Below are 18,126 nucleotides of genomic sequence, written 5' to 3' on the forward strand. Positions count from 1 at the left end.
TAGCTGAGTAGCTGCCTTAATTAGGAAAATATGACCGTTTGTAATGCAAGACTATGTATTTGGATGTTGATATTTTTTTTACAAGATCCAAATCGAATTTAAAGTGTAGGACGGCTTGAATTCAGGTCAAGTTTAAATAATTTGCCATATACAGTGTTTTATCTGACCGTTGCGCAAAAACGAGACCAAATTAGTCACAAAGTAAAACAAAAAGTAAGTGTTTTAATTGTTTTTATTTATCGAATTTTCATAATGAACCTTGTGTACTTATAAGAATTATCAGCTTAAATAAGCACTCCAATAAAATAAAAAATGCGACTTGCCAACCTTGACAGCGTCAACAGATAACGATAATAATAGATTTAATAACCAACATGACGCGCTATATCACAGATCCCTTACTTAGAAAACTGTATTTACCACCATCGTCAATTCGGACCAGTCTGTGCAGTTGACATATCACCACGGGTATAACGCACGTCGTGCTCACGTACAAATAATACGGAACTGGTGGGGTCGAGCCGAACGGATAAAACCAGAACCCCCTCCGCGTGGCATCTCTCGTATGATGACTCACGAACGCTGTCAGAACAATCAACGAAATTTTCTTCCACAGATCTACTTGGAAAAAGTAACTGCCCAGCAACACCAACAAGCAGCACACCAAAGGAAAAGTGGAGCAGTGCAGGGGAGGCCGTTTCTGTAAACTCGTCGCATCCTGAAACACAGTTTCACAATGCAAACCGACACAATTCTGTCGTCTTACTTTCAAATAGAATGAACGCGCCGAAACGAAGTGGTCCACGTCGATTAGAGACGCGATCCCCGCGCACGCTCCTATTTCGAAGAGTGTCTGCAGGTGCGAGCGGTTTTTAAAATTGATGCAGACGAAGAACCATGATAGGCCGCCGATGGCCGCATGGGTCGCGTTGTCGAAGAGGGCCTGGAAAAGGTGCAGCTTCGTGTGGGTGACAATGTAGTCTCCGGTCGTCGACACCAAGGCCAGGAGAATTATTATATAGTTATTCGTGTTGAACAGGACGGACGGGTGGAACCACAAGTAAGACATCGAGAACAGGTGCCGGTTTGGGCATCGTTCGATTGTAACACGGAGATAAAAGAAGTGTTAAGGACATAACCTAAAAGTTTGTTTATGTCTCAAAGTTGACGTTTGGAACAGTGCAGGTCTTCCAGTCCAGCGGACGTCGCGCCGTTTTCGTTCAATTTTTTTTTAACTTACCTAATTTTAAAGACATGTGCTGGTATATTGTAATTATCACACATAGATAAAGTGTTTATATGTCTGTTTCTGATGCAATACGACACTGACGGCCAAAGTGTTATTTGTCGAGGAAAATTTTTCAGACATTTATGCAAAATAAAAGTAAAAGTCCTTCATTAGTACCAATAGAAGTAATTTATGTGTAATGAATTCTTCTTAAAGCAATTCGACAGGTTTTAAGTAAATATTATTAATACTTTGTTAATTAAATTTGTTTGAAATGTGAAAATGACAGATGACAAATTACTTAAGATAAAAACGATAATGGAGAATATTAATTTATAAAGACATAAAAATCTTGTAAGTAATGTAATTTTTGTTGCATTTTTTTTTACGTATTAAGAACGTTGTGTTGTGTTGTGATGCGTTTCTGAAGTAATATTTTGGAACGTACCCGAGATTCTCTCGGCCTGTCAACCTCGAACTACAGGATGGACAACCTAAAATAGTAAAAACACGTGTCCGCTGACATAACCTCGAACTTTGTTATTTTTTCTCCGATTAGTTTCGAGTTTAAACCGTACTAATAGTTATTGTCCACGTTTACTTGATCATGGCGTCGTTACCTGGGTTCGCGAACCCCGACGAAACCGTCGAAATAAACGACCCCTCCGACGACAAGGTTAGAAAGAAGGGGTCGAAGAAAGGGGGCGGTTTTCAATCGATGGGGCTCAGTTACAACGTTTTGAAAGGAATCACGAAACGCGGTTACCAACAGCCGACACCCATCCAAAGAAAAGTAAGGTGTACATTCTTCTGTAGCAAATGATTTACATTTGAATTTTTAGACGATCCCTTTGGTGCTAGAAGGACGCGACGTGGTGGCCATGGCGCGGACAGGTAGCGGCAAAACCGCATGTTTCCTCATCCCAATGTTCGAGAAGTTGAAGATGCGGAGCGCCAAAGCTGGGGCTAGGGCTTTGATACTGTCGCCAACGCGAGAACTAGCGCTACAAGTAAGTTGTTTCGATTTTACGTACAATTTTGTGATTGTGTATTTGCAGACTTTGAAGTTTATCAAAGAGTTGGGTCGCTTTGTCGGTTTGAAGTCCTCTGTGATTTTGGGTGGGGACTCGATGGACGACCAGTTCTCGGCGATTCACGGCAACCCGGACGTTATCGTGGCCACACCGGGCCGCTTCCTGCACGTCTGCATCGAGATGGAGCTCAAGTTGAGCAGCATCGAGTATGTTGTGTTAGATGAGGCTGATCGCTTGTATGAGATGGGGTTGGGAGAGCAACTGACCGAGATAGTCGCCAGACTGCCGGACGCCAGACAGACCGTTTTGTTCTCCGCCACGTTGCCGAAAGTTCTGGTGGAGTTCGCAAAAGCTGGACTCAACGACCCCGTCCTGCTCAGGTGAAAACGACAGTTTGTATCTGGCGACGAGTTGTGAACAGTTCTTTTTAGGTTGGACGTAGAGTCGAAAATTCCCGAAGAGTTGCAGTTGTGGTACGTGACGGTCAGACCAGAGGAAAGAGTCGCAGCATTGTTAGTTCTTTTGAAAAGCCACATAGACAGCGAGCAACAAACTGTTGTTTTCGCCGCCACCAGACACCACGTAGAGTACTTGCACATGGTAAAATCACGTTCTTTTCCTAATCCAGAGTCCAAGGAGTTTCTGGTTGCAGATTCTCGACCGTGTGGGACTCAGCAACACTTACATCTACTCGAATCTGGACCCATCAGCTCGAAAAATCAACGCTGCCAAGTTTTCCACCGGAAAAGTCAAAGTTCTGGTGGTCACAGACGTGGCAGCTCGCGGTATCGACATTCCCCAGTTGGACAACGTCATCAACTATAACTTCCCGGCCAAATCGAAATTATTCGTCCACAGAGTTGGTCAGTACGAGATCTGTCAAACTAACAATTTTTTAAAAATGTTCGTTCAGGTCGGTGTGCCAGAGCCGGTCGTTCAGGCACCGCCTACTCTCTAGTCACCCCCGACGAGTACCCCTACTTGCTCGATTTGCATTTGTTTTTGGGGCGCCCTCTCACGATCGCGACCAAGATCTGGAGTGAAGCTTCAGTGGGGAGGATCCCGCAAGCTCTGCTCGAAGAGCAACACGGAGCTTTGTTGTCTCTGCACGAAACTAATGCCGATTTGGTAAGTTTTTGTTGAGAATTTTCCGAAATATATATTTTTTTGGTGCAGGTCAGTATGAGGACAGTGACAGAAAATGCGTATAAACAGTATGTAAGGTCTAGACCGGCGGCTTCTTCGGACAGTAACAGGAGAATTAAGGAGTTGCCGTTTTTAACTTGCGGGATCCACCCTATATTTAGGGAGAACGAGGAGTACGCGGAAGAAGAGAGGGAGAATTTGTTGGATAAAATGAAGAATTATAGGCCACAAGGTGTAAGTACGACGGGATTTTGTAGAATAGAGGAAAGGATTCAATCTTGGCCTTGGTTTGAATTTAACATTTGGAAAGAGTAGAATATTTGAATTTAGCGGGTTTTGCATTAGTGGCGCCTCTAGTGTGTGATCGGAAAATTTATTTAAAAGAAAATGTGGGTTATTGCTCGCTCTTCTTCAAAAAAATATTGTTTTGGTGTAAAATCTGCGATTAGGTGATAGAATTTGTTTGGATTTATTCGTTTTTGGTTTCCAATAAATTATGTGGAGCGTTTCGAGGTTGTGTTTTGACGTTTCAGACGATTTTCGAGATTTGCGGTAAGAACAAGTCGCAAGAGTATCAAGTGATGAAACAGAAGAGATCCTTTCACAAGGATAAGATAAACACGTTCCACGACACTCTAGAGCAGAAAGAAAACGAAGCAAAATTGTTAACCAACAAGAGCGAGTTGACGTTGCCGAAAAGCAGTTCAGAGGATATTGACGATGCGTTCGACAAAGTGATACTACCGAAAAAGCGCAAGTTCGAGGACTTGTACAAGAAAAACAAACGTCAAAAGAGTAGAGATGACAATTTTATTCCATATTTGCCGGCCGACAGACATACAGAAGAAGGGTACGAGATCAGACTGATTTCAGTTGAATTTTTAGTGTTTGTTGTTTTTGGATAGGTTGGCGGTGAACAACTTCCAGAATGAAGCAAGTAAGGTGCAGTTGGATTTAACGTGTGATTCGGAGGAGGGCATGAGGAGGAGTACACAGATGAAGAAGTGGGACAGGAAAAAGAAGAAAATGGTGACGGTGCAGGTACGTTTCGAAAAAAGAAAATGTAGATAAGAAGAAAGGAGTTTAATTGTTTTTTGTAGGACAAAAGAGTGGGAAAAATCAGAACGGAGTCTGGAGTTTGGATTCCGGCGACTTACAAGGGTAACCGCTACGCACAGTGGAAGGAAAAATCGAAAATCGCTCAAGCTGAAGAGAGTGACAATGAAGAAATCGCTACTCCTAATGGTACTGAAACGGTTTTGTAATGTAGAGTGTCGACTAGGATTGAAATTGTTTCAGTGAAACTTCGAACGGAAGCGAACACGCACTGGGCCAGACACAACAAGAAACTCAAGTTGAAGCAGAGAAAGCCGGAATTGAAGACGACGGACGAGATAATGAAGGCGCGGAAGATCGCCGAGAAGAAAAGGAACAAGCAGAAGAAGAGAGGAAAGAAAGGAAAAAGAAACAAATAAACTAATTTATTTTGTCGCCTTTAGTTTTAACATATTTATCCAGGAGGCGCTGCAAACGTGCACTTTTCCATTCTCACACTCCACCCTGACTTGTTTGTAATTTTCTCCGGTCGGCATCAAGTACAAAGTGGTGTCGTTTTGGCTGGGAATCAGTCTCACGCTGGGATCCAAAACGTGTTGTTTTGTTACTATCTCGAAAAGCGTGTTCAGCTGGCACTCGTCGGACAGTCTCAACTCTAAGTCGCCGTTTTGAGACATGACGATTTTGGAGTCGTCCAGGATGCGCGAAATTTGGATGTCAGCAGTGGTGTCGCGTAGGTCGGCCTCCAGTTGGCCGTCCAAGCCGGCTAAAAATTAATTGTTTTATTGTGACGAGAAGAGGGTATCACGTGGTGTGACGCTTATGGGAGTACAGTACAAGACAAGCCCCGCCCACTTACTAAGTTTCAGATTTCCACTCGTGACAAATATTTTGCTGTTTTTGTGAACATTTTGCAAGTCTAGAGTGCCAAAATTCGCCCTAAAAATAGAATTGTCGCAATAGGAGGATTCCACAGAGATGTTTCCTTTGTTTGTGTTTAGTTCCGCGTCCAGACCCTGCAAGCGCTTGGTCTTGATGGACTGCAAAACAATTTTTATTCAAGCTAGTGTACAAAACTACTCGTACCCCATTTTTTGTTACTACAATTTTGATAGTAGAGGCAACTACAGCCCCTTGCAAGTCGATATCGCCACTCTCGGTATTCAAATCGATTGTGTCACCTTGATACTTGTCGACAAAAATGCTTCCTTTAAGTGATTTCAAGATTAATTTGGAACCACCAAAAACACCGGTGCGAATGTTTCCCAGAGCCTCGACGTTTAAATCTGTCGAGGAGAAAATGTTTTAGGGGAATTAGTCGGGATCGAGACTGACTGGCTTTGACGGGTGCGTCAATGGTGCAGGTTGTATTTGCGTCGTGGTCCTGATTTGGGCCAAAAATTTTAATAGTGCTACCATCCTGTACGTGTTTGACAGAGTTGGCCCCTGTAACCTCAATTTTCAGCAAGTCGCAGTTGTGATATTTGTGCACGTCGAGGGGTTTAATGTGAACGTTGTAGGGTAGATTTACTTGGAGGTCGCAAAAGGTTTGCACTGTCAGTTCTTGACGGAACACGTCACTGAAGTATCTCCAAGAGGCTGTCGCCGTTCGAATGCAGTTTATTATTCGTGGAGACGCGAGCCTGAAAATGAATTTTTTTATCAACGAGGAAATTTGAGGTTACACTGGATTACATGTTATTACTTCGAGAAGGAAAAGTTATTAATAATAAATAAATAGCGTAGAATTAGTTTCTTGGGTAATATCAGATGCCGGTAACCTACAAATTCAAATTGCATTTGACAGAAGGATGACAGTTAAGATCTAGTGACAAACCTAAAATCAAATATCCCAAAGTTGTTGATGTTGGACATGGGCTCCTAGATCGGAAGAGACATAGGGCCGTATGATTTCCCATTCGTTATGCCTTTCATTAGCTAAATAATTAATTAGACTAACGGCCGTATTCACCAACGCCAGTTAACGTTAACTGTAGGTTAAAATACTTCGTTACTTTAGTTACCTATTGTTATAACAATGTTTTCGTATATTTTAACCTACAGTTAACTTTAACTGGCGTTGGTGAATACGGGCCAAAGTGAGAGTATATGCCAAGCACTATGTTAGACAGAGACAAAACAATTTAACGACGTTCTTTAACTTTAATGAAAGGGAAATCATACGGCCCAGTCTCTTTAATTTTGTCATTCTCGTTTCTAACAATTTAAAATTTAACATTTTTACTATTCTAACCTTATACTGTCTATTATTTAAAGTTATGCTTGTAATACCCCAGTTTGAATTCAAATTGCCGCCGCCGAAACAAACGCAAGAGGAATTGTTTGGTTCTTTTGTTGTGCACGGTTGGTAGATTTTGGATTGCGTACGGTTGGTAAGGGCCTTAGGGGAGACGCGAGACTGGATTCTCAGCCCTCGAAGGGAACGGTGGTGTTTGTTGAATCGTTGTTTTCATTGTTATGGTTTTAGTTGAAAATGTAGTTATTGCGGTTACGAATCTCGAGTCGTGTATTTTTTTGTGTATTGTCAAGGTAATCAAGGCTGTGCTCCGTAACATTCGCCAATCGCGGAGGAGATTACAGGTGCGCACCTCGTGTGTCGCCGACAGTTTGCGCGTTGTAATTCAGGTAGGACGATCTTACAGACAACAAGTAGTGTTTAGCAGGTAGGTAGGTATGTTATTTCGTTTTGTTATTCCGATAAGCTCGAGTGAAGTAGGAATTGATAGAGTGGGTAAATTCTTGAGGGAACCTCGCAATAAAGTTGTCAGGTAGTTAAAATCCGTGGGACGAGTCCATTTTCAAAGTTAGAGAGAGTAAGGGGTGAACCGTGGAAATCAGTTGGTCGCGTCCAGGGTTTAAAATCAGAGTTATTTAGCGGCGAACAGTTAGAAATACTTTAGGCGAGTTCATTTTCTGGGTAGGGGTAGAAAACGGTTAACCGAGCACATTGCGTCAGCGATTTAGATAGGGAAAACGGAAGTCCATTTTGGGAACGGCCTTCCATTTGTCACAAGGAAAAAACGTGGTACGTGTTTGGCCGAAATTAGAGTGTAGCCGCGGGGTGAGTTTATCCACGTTGCAATGAAAAACGAGAACACATCAAAAGGGCCGACGTGAGATTGCCCACGTGGGACCCACGAGGCTTTTTCATGACGTGTGAGCTTGGCCATGTAGTTTCTCGACGCCCTCGGTGGAGGGCCTCTGTTTCATCTGGTGTGGGACCCGCAAGGGCGATTCAAACTGGGGCACTGCACCCATAACGAGTTAGGTGTCGCAGGGACTTGGACGACCCGACGTCACTAGGGTAGAAAGTAGAAGACTGGGGGGCGAGAACCAGGTTAACTCCGCGATCGGAGACCGCGTGCTATCTTGAAGAGCTGAGAATCAAAAGTCCGTCATATTCAATTAGGGAATTAGAGTGTCTGTCATTGCAATCTAGAGTCTTGCTGTGCAACCTTATGTAACATGTTGTGTAACTTTGGCAATTGAAAAGATTACAGTGCGCCATCGTTTGTGGATGATTTTTGGAGGTTTTACTCATCCCATTTACAGTGTCTATTCGTAATAAGTAATAACTTAACTATCACTTGTTTCACGGTGTCGCTTTGTTCTTGTATTTCTAGTTCAGGTTCTGAGGAACCGTTGTTATTTTATTTGTTGTATAGTTTCGTTCCGACAAAACAAACAAAAGGAAAAGGAACTTACTTTTTCTACACTCCTCAAAAGGTAGATAGACAAATTTATTGTATTATTATGTATTTTTCTTGTTATGTCATGTAAAGTCGCACCGCTGAATATTCTATGTATCATGTGATCGGGTGTGATATCAATCATTACTGTAGATGAAAACGAGAATAAATACAGGCGTCCTCCCACCGATTTATGCATTTTTATTTCGAAGTTTGTTCACCCTGCAGGTCCGCCATTTGCATCCCGAGTTAGTCTGCCGCCATTTTGTAGAAAATACACAACCTAGGGGTCCTACTGCTTCGATGACGATCACGATATGGCCAATTTGTTCAATTTCGCGGGTTTAGTTTGAATTTTCAAATATTTAAATTTTGGCGGAAGACTGGCGATACCTGGGTTATTATACTCCGTACTCTGATAGATTGCACGTTTTTTGACAGAAGACAGACACAGAAACTGGTTTGGTGGGAATTAATCTGCAGGGATACAACGGTTTTCTACATAACGTGAAACAATTGAGATGGAGAGTTTCGTATTTTTCACTGCTTTATGTTTTGGAACTAGAATTTAAAAACGTGCAATCTATCACCGTACGGAGTATACATGCTACTGAAGAGAGGCAATTCTCCGAGCCCCTTAATGTGCATCTTGGTATATTCTTTGATGTGCATACATATTGCGGCTGGCCATAAGTAGGTACAAGAGACTCTGTGTCTTTCAATAATCGATCTAGGAGGCGGCGAGGCCGTAGTGTTGGAGCTAGGAGCGATAAAGAGTCGACCCTGGAGGCAAAGCCACATATCAATCACGAGATTTTGTATGCACACTGGTAGTAAAGAGTTGGTGCTAAGATAGGTACTAAATTATGTAGGTACATACAGGATGTCCACAAAAAAGAAGACGAGTCCATAACTCCGTTATTTACAAAATGACCTAATAAATTCAAGTATAGCCTCATGGGCTTCAAGGGTAAACTGTCAAAATATTTTAGTAATTCTGATAGAGATTTTTATTCTGAAAACAACAGTGTATCACAAGTATACCTACACTTAAATACCAAAAATTCACACAAAAAAATTAAAAAAAAAACCGATACTATCGTCTATGTTCCATTTTGCGCTAAACATTGGCGGCATATCTGTGCAATCCCACATGTATCATTTGTCATTTGTTTTTCCAGCTACCTTAATTTGGTTATTACATTGTAACGCAATGCTTTTTGATAGCTTTTCGCTTGGTGCTCGTCATTTGTTTCAAAAGTTAGTGTTATTTTTTTTAAGTGAAGTTATACTTGTGACACATTGTTGTTTTCAGAATTTAAATCTCTATCAGAATTACTAAAAAAAAAATGTAAACCTATTTGAAAAAAAAAAAATTTTGACAGTTTAGTCTTGAAGCCTTTGGAGCTATACGTGAATTTATTAACCCGTTTTGTAGCCTATTAACAATCATTTAATTTGGTGTATAGATAATTAAAATCCTCCGATAAATAAGGGACCATTAGACTCGTCTTTTTTTTTTGGGGACACCTGTATAATACCTGGGCTCTACCTGTCTTGTCCATTTTCTAAATAAATTTTGGAAAATTATTGTGTACGTTGCGTTTCGGAAATAAGTTTGGAACTGAGATTTTGTAAATACGAAATCGGATGGATTTTTATGTAACTTTACTTTTGCAAACGGATAATAATATACTTTACAAAATTTAGGTACATTTTGTAAATTTGAAAAAATTAAAACACATTTGAGATATAAATGAGATGTAAAAAGCTCTCGAATGTAGAAAAGTTCTAGGTGCTAAAGTGGCTTTGAAATCTCCTAAATTAGCGATGGCAACACTGTCTTTGATTTTGACAACGAATTGTTTTTAACATTTGTGTTAGTGGAAATGTTGTTACACAGTCTAAAGTCTATTTTTTCCTGGTAGGCGCGTGCGTGCGCATCTCCGAAAGGTAGAATCACATAGCTAAGATTTTTAGCAGGATGCAGGAATTGTTAGTATTTTTGGTTGCATATTATCTAGGGGATCAGTATTTGGGGTTGCATATTAAAACTCATGTTTACGATTTAATTTTTGTATAATTTGTAAAATGTAAACAAAAAAGTTTATGAATAAACTCGTGGAAAAATTGATAACAAATATTATATATACATTTTTTATTTTTTACACACAGGAGTTAAATTGGGTACAAAACAATTAAAAAAAAAATAAAACAAAACAATCAACACCGCACTTTTCACCTAAAAAAAATTACAGTGACGTCGACAAAAATTGACAATTCACATGAAAGCGGCAAAAATTTCATAACATGGACATGGCCTGCTTCGACTACAATCAGTTATAATAACCATTATCTTGCAAGAGAAAAGGTCTCCCTTCTTGGCGTATTTTTTTATTTCCCGTAAATATCTTCTTCACCAGTTATGTCTTCTCTTTCTATTAACAGGCTTTTTCTGTTTCGTTATTTGTGCTATTTGAAATAAAACATAGATTTCAATGTTTACAGTTAATTAAAAACAATGTATGTACTTACTTGAATTTTAAATCGTGTAAAACATTATAAAGCTTAGAACGACTGATGTTTGAAATTTCTTCATTGTTTTGCACTTCCCTGTACACAGCATCAATTGTAGGAATTCTGTTTGCAGAGAAAAATGAGTGCACTGTTTTTCGAATGAGATATTTTTGATGTTCATCCAATTGAATCATACATTTCCTATCAGGTTTCTTCGGTGCCTGTAATTGCCCACACTTCTTTTCTTCCGCCAAGTATCATTGAATGGTTTTAAATCCACAACCTTCAACACAAAGTAATTAAGCTGTGATACAACAAAAAACTCAGAAATCAATACCAGTATAATCTGCAGTTTTTTCCATTTGAGCCGTCTTGGTTAACTCGGCAAAATCCTTGGAGATCCCACGAAATACTTTAACGATCATTTCTTTCTCGGCTTGTGAGAAATTTGCTATAAATATGCATTAATAAAAAACTGTTACTTGATGTTAGCATAAATCCAACTTACGCGATTTATTTGGTGATCGAAATTAAGACATCTTGTTGACATATAAAAACTTCTTAACCACTAAGAACTGTTTTTTTAATATTTATTAAAAAAACAGTTCTTAGTGGTTAAGAAGTTTATTTAAACGGACACAACACAAAACACGAAAGGAAAACTAAGACACGATGAAACAAAAATGGCAGCTTGGACCTGATTGACAGTGACATGTGACAGTACAGAAAACTGCAATATTGCACATTTCTCTAGTGTAAGTAGAAAAATAAAGTAACCAATAGGAAAGTCGCATTTCGTTGCAGGATTTTGTAAATGCGCACGCACGCGCCTACCAGGAAAAAATAGACTATAGGACTGGTTTACAAATCTATGAGGGGCATGATGACCAACTCAGTAGACCGGGACCAATGGCTTAACGTGACTTCCGAATCACGAGATAGAATATAGCCTTTTTTTAAAATTATTTTAAATTTCGCCCTGGGTCGGAATCGAACCCGCGACCCTCGCGTCCCTGAGCCGAAACGGACTCCCTTAGGCTATATTCTGCCTAAGTGTTAATTGGTTTTTGAGTTGGTTCATAATTAGCCCGTCATAGCGGTTTTGTTAGTTTTTGTTTTAAAGGAAAGTTGCCTATTAAGTGTCCCTCTGGATTGTTTCTTTCCCTTTGCTGCGCACTGCCCTTTGCAGGTTGGTTCGTTGGTTGGTTGGTAGTTTAAATCGTATACAAGTCTATGAGAATCACCGTTTAGAATTTAGATAATTATTCATTAAAATTTTTTGTCTACGCTTTAAATATATGGAGAGTTTGTTGCAGCACTTTTTACATTAGGTATAGGTCTGTTGATTTACGTTTATACCCTACCATAACCTTGAAGTGCAATAAGTGGCATTAAGTTACGAATATAATGCCAATAGCGTCTTGTTGGTGATTTTAATGTCCAAGAATATGCAGAATGGTTAAAAAAATTCTCATCAAAGTCGCTATTGGAGTCGTAAAAGATTTTCTAGTGTAATCGATATCATTGCTTTAAATTATACTCAAACCGCCAATGAGCATTATAATAGCTATTTATGCACCAAGGGCACGGTTTTCTACATATCTTGTCAAAAATAAATTACTCCTTATGATTTAGGGATATTCGTTACTAGGTTGCCATAAATTTTGTTAGGTTGGAGGCTATGTGGTTTCTGGTGACAAACAAAAGATATCGTAACCGTAAGGCAGCGAATTCCTTGGAACAGTTGCATATGGCTCTATTTCTCGCTAAGTGATGGATGTTTTTTTCGTTTCACAATCAATTTTGGTTTCTGGCGGCATATTTATTATCCGTTTATTAAACTCCCGCACTGTCAGTGTCAAATTTTTGACTTTTTTTTGGAGTGTACAGTTAATTTCAAAATTATCGAGTACACCTCAAAAATCAAGAAGTCGATTTATTACAGTTTTTTAGAACACCATAATATCGTCTATTTTATTGTCTGCACAGTGATCTTCGCGATGTTATAGTCCTGGGCTACCCTCCGGATCGACCAGCCTTCTTCTAATTTGGAAAGAATGAGCACTTTCGCGTTTTCGGTTAGATTAGGCATTTTATTTGTCAGAATTGACATTGATCATTGACAAAAAAATGTAAGTGCATTTCACACTGTAGAAAATTAGGTGTACTCTATAATTTTGAAATTAACTGTACCTATGGTGACATTCAGTTTCAGTTGCCTGTACACAAAATCTAGTTATAAAAACGTCAACAAGAAAAGTTTGGTTATGTCCAAACAATAATTAACTCCTCTCTGGTCGTTAACAGTATTTTTTTGTTTCATATCTTTTTCTTGTTCAGTCATTTCATTAAGTAATTCTTTGAATGAAAGAATACGAATTTATTAAACTTAACATCAAATTTGAAGTTTCAAATTTTTGCGCCAACGTTAAAGTGAAAATTACTAGCCTCAGAACGGCAGTGCGGCAACTTGCAAACACTTTGGCAGTGCGGGAGTTTAGTAAATGGATAGCATATATGCCGTTCACGATTATTTTAAACACGCAGGAGGCCGCGATATTTTTTTGTTAGATTGGCGTCAGGTCCTGTCATATGACGTTTCGTTTTTAAATATTCGCATTGTTGTCAATTCCGTCATTAATTTAGTTAATAAGAATTTACCCAGAACTGCCCTACAAATATGTATGTTTCATTTCAATTACAATTTTACGATTATTGTTCCTAATGCGTTCTATTATTTAAAAAATGTAACAACTTGGGAGTAGTGTCCGGTTGAATTATAACCTAAAATAGATTTATTAAGACAAATCACAATACTGCCAACTAAAATGTCAGATTTTCATAGATAGTCCGAATTTGAAATAATCGTGAATGGTTTATAGTTGGGACTTAATATCTCAATTCATAGTAACCAACCTTAAGCATTCAAAATTACTTTTGAAAGTTCTAGTTACACACAACATGACAAACGTTATTTCCCTAAAAGTTCGAATTCTAGGGAGTAATTTATTTTTGACACGAGAGTATACACATTGTTAAATATACCGTGCGATCAACAATTATTTAGATCAAAGAAGGCGTTGAAATCTTCGCGGTATGTTGACAGGAAACTCGGCCAAACAGGCAACAGCGCTGTATTTCCATTCTTCGTTATTGAAAACACCATTACGAAAGTAAAATTAATCTTTTATGTTTTAAAGTAAAAAAACATTTTTGCGTTAAAATTTGATTCATAGTGACAGTTGTTTGACGTTTATTAGCTGAATTAGCAAAGATACGAAAAATCTGACACTGTCAAACTCACAGCCGCCCCTTATCTAAGTAGGTAATTGTTGATCGCACCGTAGTTTGCATGGTAGTTTTATTAGTTTCTTTTGGGAAAAGTTGTCGTTACGTGTTCATCCAGATTATTTTTATCATCGCCATATCGCCTTTGTGAGCCCCTCGATCGTCGTAAAGTTTAAATTTATATAAATTTGGTTTGTTTGCCTGAACTTATCAGACTTTTAATCCTTGGAGACAGAGAGTGTGATTGCAGCACTTTTTACATTACAAGGCCTGTTGATTCACATCTTTTCGGCTATTCTACCTACTATGTTTTCTAATATCGTTTTTGTTGCTGATTTTACTAACCTAGAATGCACAGTATCTATGTCCAAAAAAAGCCTCAACAAAGTTACTTGTGGATTTACAGCATGTGCAGCTGAATTTAAAAAAAAACGGGAAATGTCAAAAAATGACACGTTTTTTCATTTTTGTCAGTTTGAAAATGGCTTTTTAGAAATAGGTTAGAATTATTTGACGATCTGTCAGCTTATAAATAAATAATTCAATGACATTTTTAAAAATTATTTGATACGTACTGTCAAGTAGACAATTAATTGACAAATACATATTTAAAACTAAAGTTATATCAGGAAAAATTTCATTTCCGTTTTTTTTTTTAAATTCAACTATTTATAGTGTCAACAGAGATATTTTTTTCGATGTTATCTGACATATGTCACATTTTTATTGTCAAAAGTTACCCCCACACTTCTACCATCATTTTTAACAACTTTAAAACAATTATTAACTTCGGTTTAAAAATCGAACAGCTACCGTACTGTGACTTTTTAATACTGATAACGATAACATTGGAAAAAGCAGTCGTTCTTGTTTCAAAAGAAACTGCAACCTTTTTCTTGCACAATAGTTATTTGTATCACAAGGCTAGAAAATGCTATTTTGCAAGTGCAAGCACGGTTTGTGGAGAAGAGGCGGCACTAGTGCGAGCACTTGCAAAACATTTTCTAGCCGTGTAATACACAAAATTTTTTCGGCCGACAATTTATTTAAAGCAAAATATAATAATTTTTGTTAAAAAATTACCGAATGGGGAATTTATTTTTCTTTCATTGGCAACATAAAGGATCCAAGAGGCGACAGTCACGACCAAAGCAGTCAATTCCTCAAATATTCAAAACCGTCGTCGTCCTCTCTGTTATTATTAAGACGCCGCTTGGTACCACCCCCTCGGCCTCTACTGCTATACACAATGTATAGATTGCGATAAAGGATACAAATTTGCCCGACATCAATATTTTACACTTAAAAAATTGTACAAAAATTCCACATGACATTGACATTTTGTGCTGCCAACCAAAAATGTTTCATTAAAAATTCCTGTTTCGATTTTCTTGCCTAGGCAGGGAAATGCTAGTTTCCAGACGATTTAGACGCATGAAACATCAGTGTTTCTAGACGGAGGCCGAAAAAAACATTTTCGCTTACGCTTTCGTTGCAATTGATGATTAATTGATTATCCCATGAGGAAGTGTCGAATTAGGGTCTAGAAAAATGTAAAAAAAATATTCGATTAAAAAATGTTTATTTTAAAGAGTTCTATTGGTGATTAAATTTATTACGTGGACTTCCATAACACCCTGTATAGGAGACAGATTTCCACTACTACCAGGAGCGCCTTCTATCGGCGATACTAGTCTCACTCATGTTATGAGGCTTACGGCACATTCAACTAGGCCTACCGCGATGGGATAATCATTTATTTTTTTTTTTACTACATCATTTATTATTTATTTACTACAGGTCATTGTAGTATGTGACAGTCGAATCTAGTGACAAACGTAAACTCCCTAATCTGGGACACTCGGTGGGATATTGCAAAAACATGTTTGTTGGATGTTTTATTTATACCTACATTTGTCCGTATTACAGTATAAAAATATAAAATATAAATATGTACATTTGCAACAGAGGAGCTAGCATTAGATGCATTTCGAATTTCGAAAGCTTTACAAATTTACTTTATCTGAGATCATTGTAAATTTATTAGAAAACTTTACGTCTACTATTACTGCACGACGTGCTTTACACTTAACAACATTTTACATCGTCTCTCTTTTGCTCGTTTCTTTTTGTAAAACTCGAACGGACTCGGCTGCTCGACAATTTCTTCCTAAAGTCAGTCTTTTCGTGAATTCGTCTCCGACAATAACGTCCAGTTATTGCATCCCGTCTACAACAAGGCCGTGATAGTTTCTTAATGAATAAATAAGGAACTTTTGATTGTGGCTGCTTAAACTACGATCGTTCATATACTAAGCGAGGGCCTCTTCTTGCGGTCGCCCTTCGAGTTCTTCCCGAATATGTTGCCTAGGACCTTCGAAACGCTGTTCACGCCCAGCTTCCTCCGGATCGGGAGGGCTTTCAGCAGCTGCACCGATCTGGCCTCCCGCAGGAGGGACTGGAAGGCCAAGGACACTCCCGCGAAGTTCTCCGCCGCGCTCACTTCGTAGAACTGACATCCGTACTGGAGGGACAACTCTTGGCCGTCGTCCACGCAGATTTGCCTGCGAAACAAAACATCTTTTTAATTAGTACAAACACGGATGAAGTTTCTGTTTCGATCCGGCTCGAAGGACCGGTCCTTCGAGCCGGATACGAACGGTCACGTGCGAGTAAACCCATTTGACAGGATCCCAACGAGTTCAGCTTCGCTCCGAATGTGTTGTCGACTCCGTCGGTTCGATACGAAATATTCTGGCGGAATTTCAGATTGGAAAAAAGATATCGATCGGTGCTCTTGTGGTTGACAACCGGAGTGAACGCGATACTGTTCTGGATATATGTCGTACCGGGTCTGCCTACGCTGACGTGCTGAAGCGCGATTCCTCAAAAACTCGTCTGGGAAGAAATAAAATTGCCCAAAAAAAAACTACCACCTGGTACCGAAAATGCGGCGCCCCAGATCCGCCTCTCTCAAATGGCGAATAAATTATTCTGTCGGGGTGACGTACGAATGGCGATGTTATAATCGGTACGGTCATTTCTGCGAAGCGGACGCGACATGTCAGCTCCGAACCACTCTGTGCGTGTAATTTATACTCGCTATTCTTTATCTGTGGCGGAGATCTGTGTGTTTAGTGTCAGATATTACAGATAGATATCGAACGAGTATCGACAATACGTGAAATTCACTTTTCCAACGAAAATATTTTGACAGGTGCCGCCATTACCGTTCCTAACCTCTTTACCTATTTAAACTCAGTTAATGTTAATAATAATGATGATGATAATAATACAGTGGCGCGCGATAAATCGCTTCGGTATGGACAAAAGACACGCAAATAGCGTAATCGTTCCATTAATTAACGGCGAAATGACAAAATGGCCGTCTTAAGTATTCAACATTCTTGTCCATTTTTGCGCTTGAATTTATTTAATAGGTTCCGAGTCCTCTTTTTAACTTTCTTTTCCCATTAAGATATTTAATAAAATGTATTGACTGGACGGCGATAATAACTTGTGGCTGTGTTGGGTGAGCGGTGGAAAAATGGGATTTCGCTCGTTTTCGGTCTACTATTTTTGGTATTATGTATTTACTTTACTTTACTATTTATTTCTATCAAGTTTCGTTATATTACGAAACATATTTCTGCTCGATAAAGCTAATTTGGAAAATATATTTTTTAAATTAGAACAAGAGCAGAATGAGATCATTACGATTCGTTCATCCTGTGGAGTAAATTTTCCAAAATCGGAAGTAGTGTAAATTGTGTTTGGAGGTAAATATAATTGAAATTAAAACGCTGTCAAAGTGTGTCAAATGAGATCACGTGTAAACATGGAATAAGAAGCATTTTTTATTATACAGGGTGAACCTAAAATACGTGTGTTATTTTAATACGTAGCAGAGCTTATTAAAGGACCTGTTTTTTCTATTTGATTTTTTTACGAAAAAACGTTACAAATTGATTTAAAATTTGGAATAAATTAGCCCGTAAAATGTATACCCGCCTATAGGTAAGGGCGAACATTTTCTGAGTATAAATCATCAATTAAAACTGTCATATGTAGTTATAAACAAAAATGAGGCTATTTAATTACACAAAACGGCTCGTTTCGTAAAAATTGGGAGGCAAAATATCTTGGA

General features: G+C 38.8%; 4 protein-coding genes and 1 long non-coding RNA gene across 6 annotated transcripts in view; 1 reads left to right on the forward strand and 4 right to left on the reverse strand.

Moving 5' to 3' along the window:
* Nucleotides 1-382: 382 nt before the first annotated feature.
* On the reverse strand, nt 383-1,069 carry LOC138137056 (transmembrane protein 267). Its single transcript, XM_069056350.1, has 2 exons — nt 767-1,069; nt 383-718 (listed from the first exon to the last, which is right to left on the reverse strand). The coding sequence occupies exons 1-2, from the start codon at nt 1,067-1,069 to the stop codon at nt 383-385; spliced, it is 639 nt and encodes a 212-aa protein (XP_068912451.1).
* Nucleotides 1,070-1,629: 560 nt separating this feature from the next.
* Nucleotides 1,630-4,899, forward strand: LOC138136334 (ATP-dependent RNA helicase DDX54). Its single transcript, XM_069055492.1, has 11 exons — nt 1,630-2,021; nt 2,071-2,238; nt 2,287-2,642; nt 2,694-2,862; nt 2,915-3,125; nt 3,176-3,390; nt 3,439-3,642; nt 3,942-4,258; nt 4,314-4,449; nt 4,509-4,653; nt 4,708-4,899. Exons 1-11 carry the CDS (start codon nt 1,836-1,838, stop codon nt 4,881-4,883), a joined length of 2,283 nt encoding a protein of 760 aa, XP_068911593.1. The 5' UTR covers nt 1,630-1,835; the 3' UTR covers nt 4,884-4,899.
* On the reverse strand, nt 4,875-6,299 carry LOC138136335 (uncharacterized). The gene is made up of 5 exons (XM_069055493.1): nt 6,160-6,299; nt 5,800-6,107; nt 5,551-5,750; nt 5,324-5,504; nt 4,875-5,230 (listed from the first exon to the last, which is right to left on the reverse strand). Coding segments are annotated over exons 1-5 (1,032 nt in total). The 5' UTR covers nt 6,162-6,299; the 3' UTR covers nt 4,875-4,889.
* A 3,935-nt stretch (nt 6,300-10,234) lies between these two features.
* LOC138137337 (uncharacterized) lies at nt 10,235-11,346 on the reverse strand. The gene is made up of 4 exons (XR_011161699.1): nt 11,200-11,346; nt 11,029-11,142; nt 10,710-10,974; nt 10,235-10,646 (listed from the first exon to the last, which is right to left on the reverse strand). It is a non-coding gene; the product is annotated as an uncharacterized lncRNA (long non-coding RNA).
* A 4,518-nt stretch (nt 11,347-15,864) lies between these two features.
* LOC138136336 (ras-related and estrogen-regulated growth inhibitor-like) overlaps nt 15,865-18,126 on the reverse strand; it is a 104,964-nt gene continuing 102,702 nt past the window's right edge. For both annotated transcript variants that reach the window (XM_069055495.1, XM_069055494.1), the window contains one exon: nt 15,865-16,543. In XM_069055495.1, coding sequence (XP_068911596.1) covers nt 16,285-16,543 — 259 coding nt within the window. In that variant the 3' untranslated portion in view covers nt 15,865-16,284. The remainder of the gene's footprint in view (nt 16,544-18,126) is intronic.

The sequence above is a fragment of the Tenebrio molitor genome, chromosome 8 (genome assembly GCF_963966145.1).
Source record: "Tenebrio molitor chromosome 8, icTenMoli1.1, whole genome shotgun sequence".
Taxonomy (NCBI): Eukaryota; Metazoa; Arthropoda; class Insecta; order Coleoptera; family Tenebrionidae; genus Tenebrio; species Tenebrio molitor.

Bases quoted from the DNA above. Each gene is read 5' to 3' on its own strand.
- LOC138137056 (XM_069056350.1), bottom strand. From the start codon at position 1,069: ATGTCTTACTTGTGGTTCCACCCGTCCGTCCTGTTCAACACGAATAAC. The intron at 719-766 runs GTAAGACGACAG...ACTGTGTTTCAG, and splicing joins CGCGTTCATTCTATTTGAAA to GATGCGACGAGTTTACAGAA.
- LOC138136335 (XM_069055493.1), bottom strand. The intron at 5,751-5,799 runs GTCAGTCTCGAT...TCTCCTCGACAG, and splicing joins TGACGCACCCGTCAAAGCCA to ATTTAAACGTCGAGGCTCTG. The intron at 5,505-5,550 runs GTACGAGTAGTT...ATTGTTTTGCAG, and splicing joins TTGTAGTAACAAAAAATGGG to TCCATCAAGACCAAGCGCTT.
- LOC138136334 (XM_069055492.1), top strand. From the start codon at position 1,836: ATGGCGTCGTTACCTGGGTTCGCGAACCCCGACGAAACCGTCGAAATA. The intron at 3,391-3,438 runs GTAAGTTTTTGT...TTTTTGGTGCAG, and splicing joins ACGAAACTAATGCCGATTTG to GTCAGTATGAGGACAGTGAC. The intron at 4,450-4,508 runs GTACGTTTCGAA...TGTTTTTTGTAG, and splicing joins AGAAAATGGTGACGGTGCAG to GACAAAAGAGTGGGAAAAAT.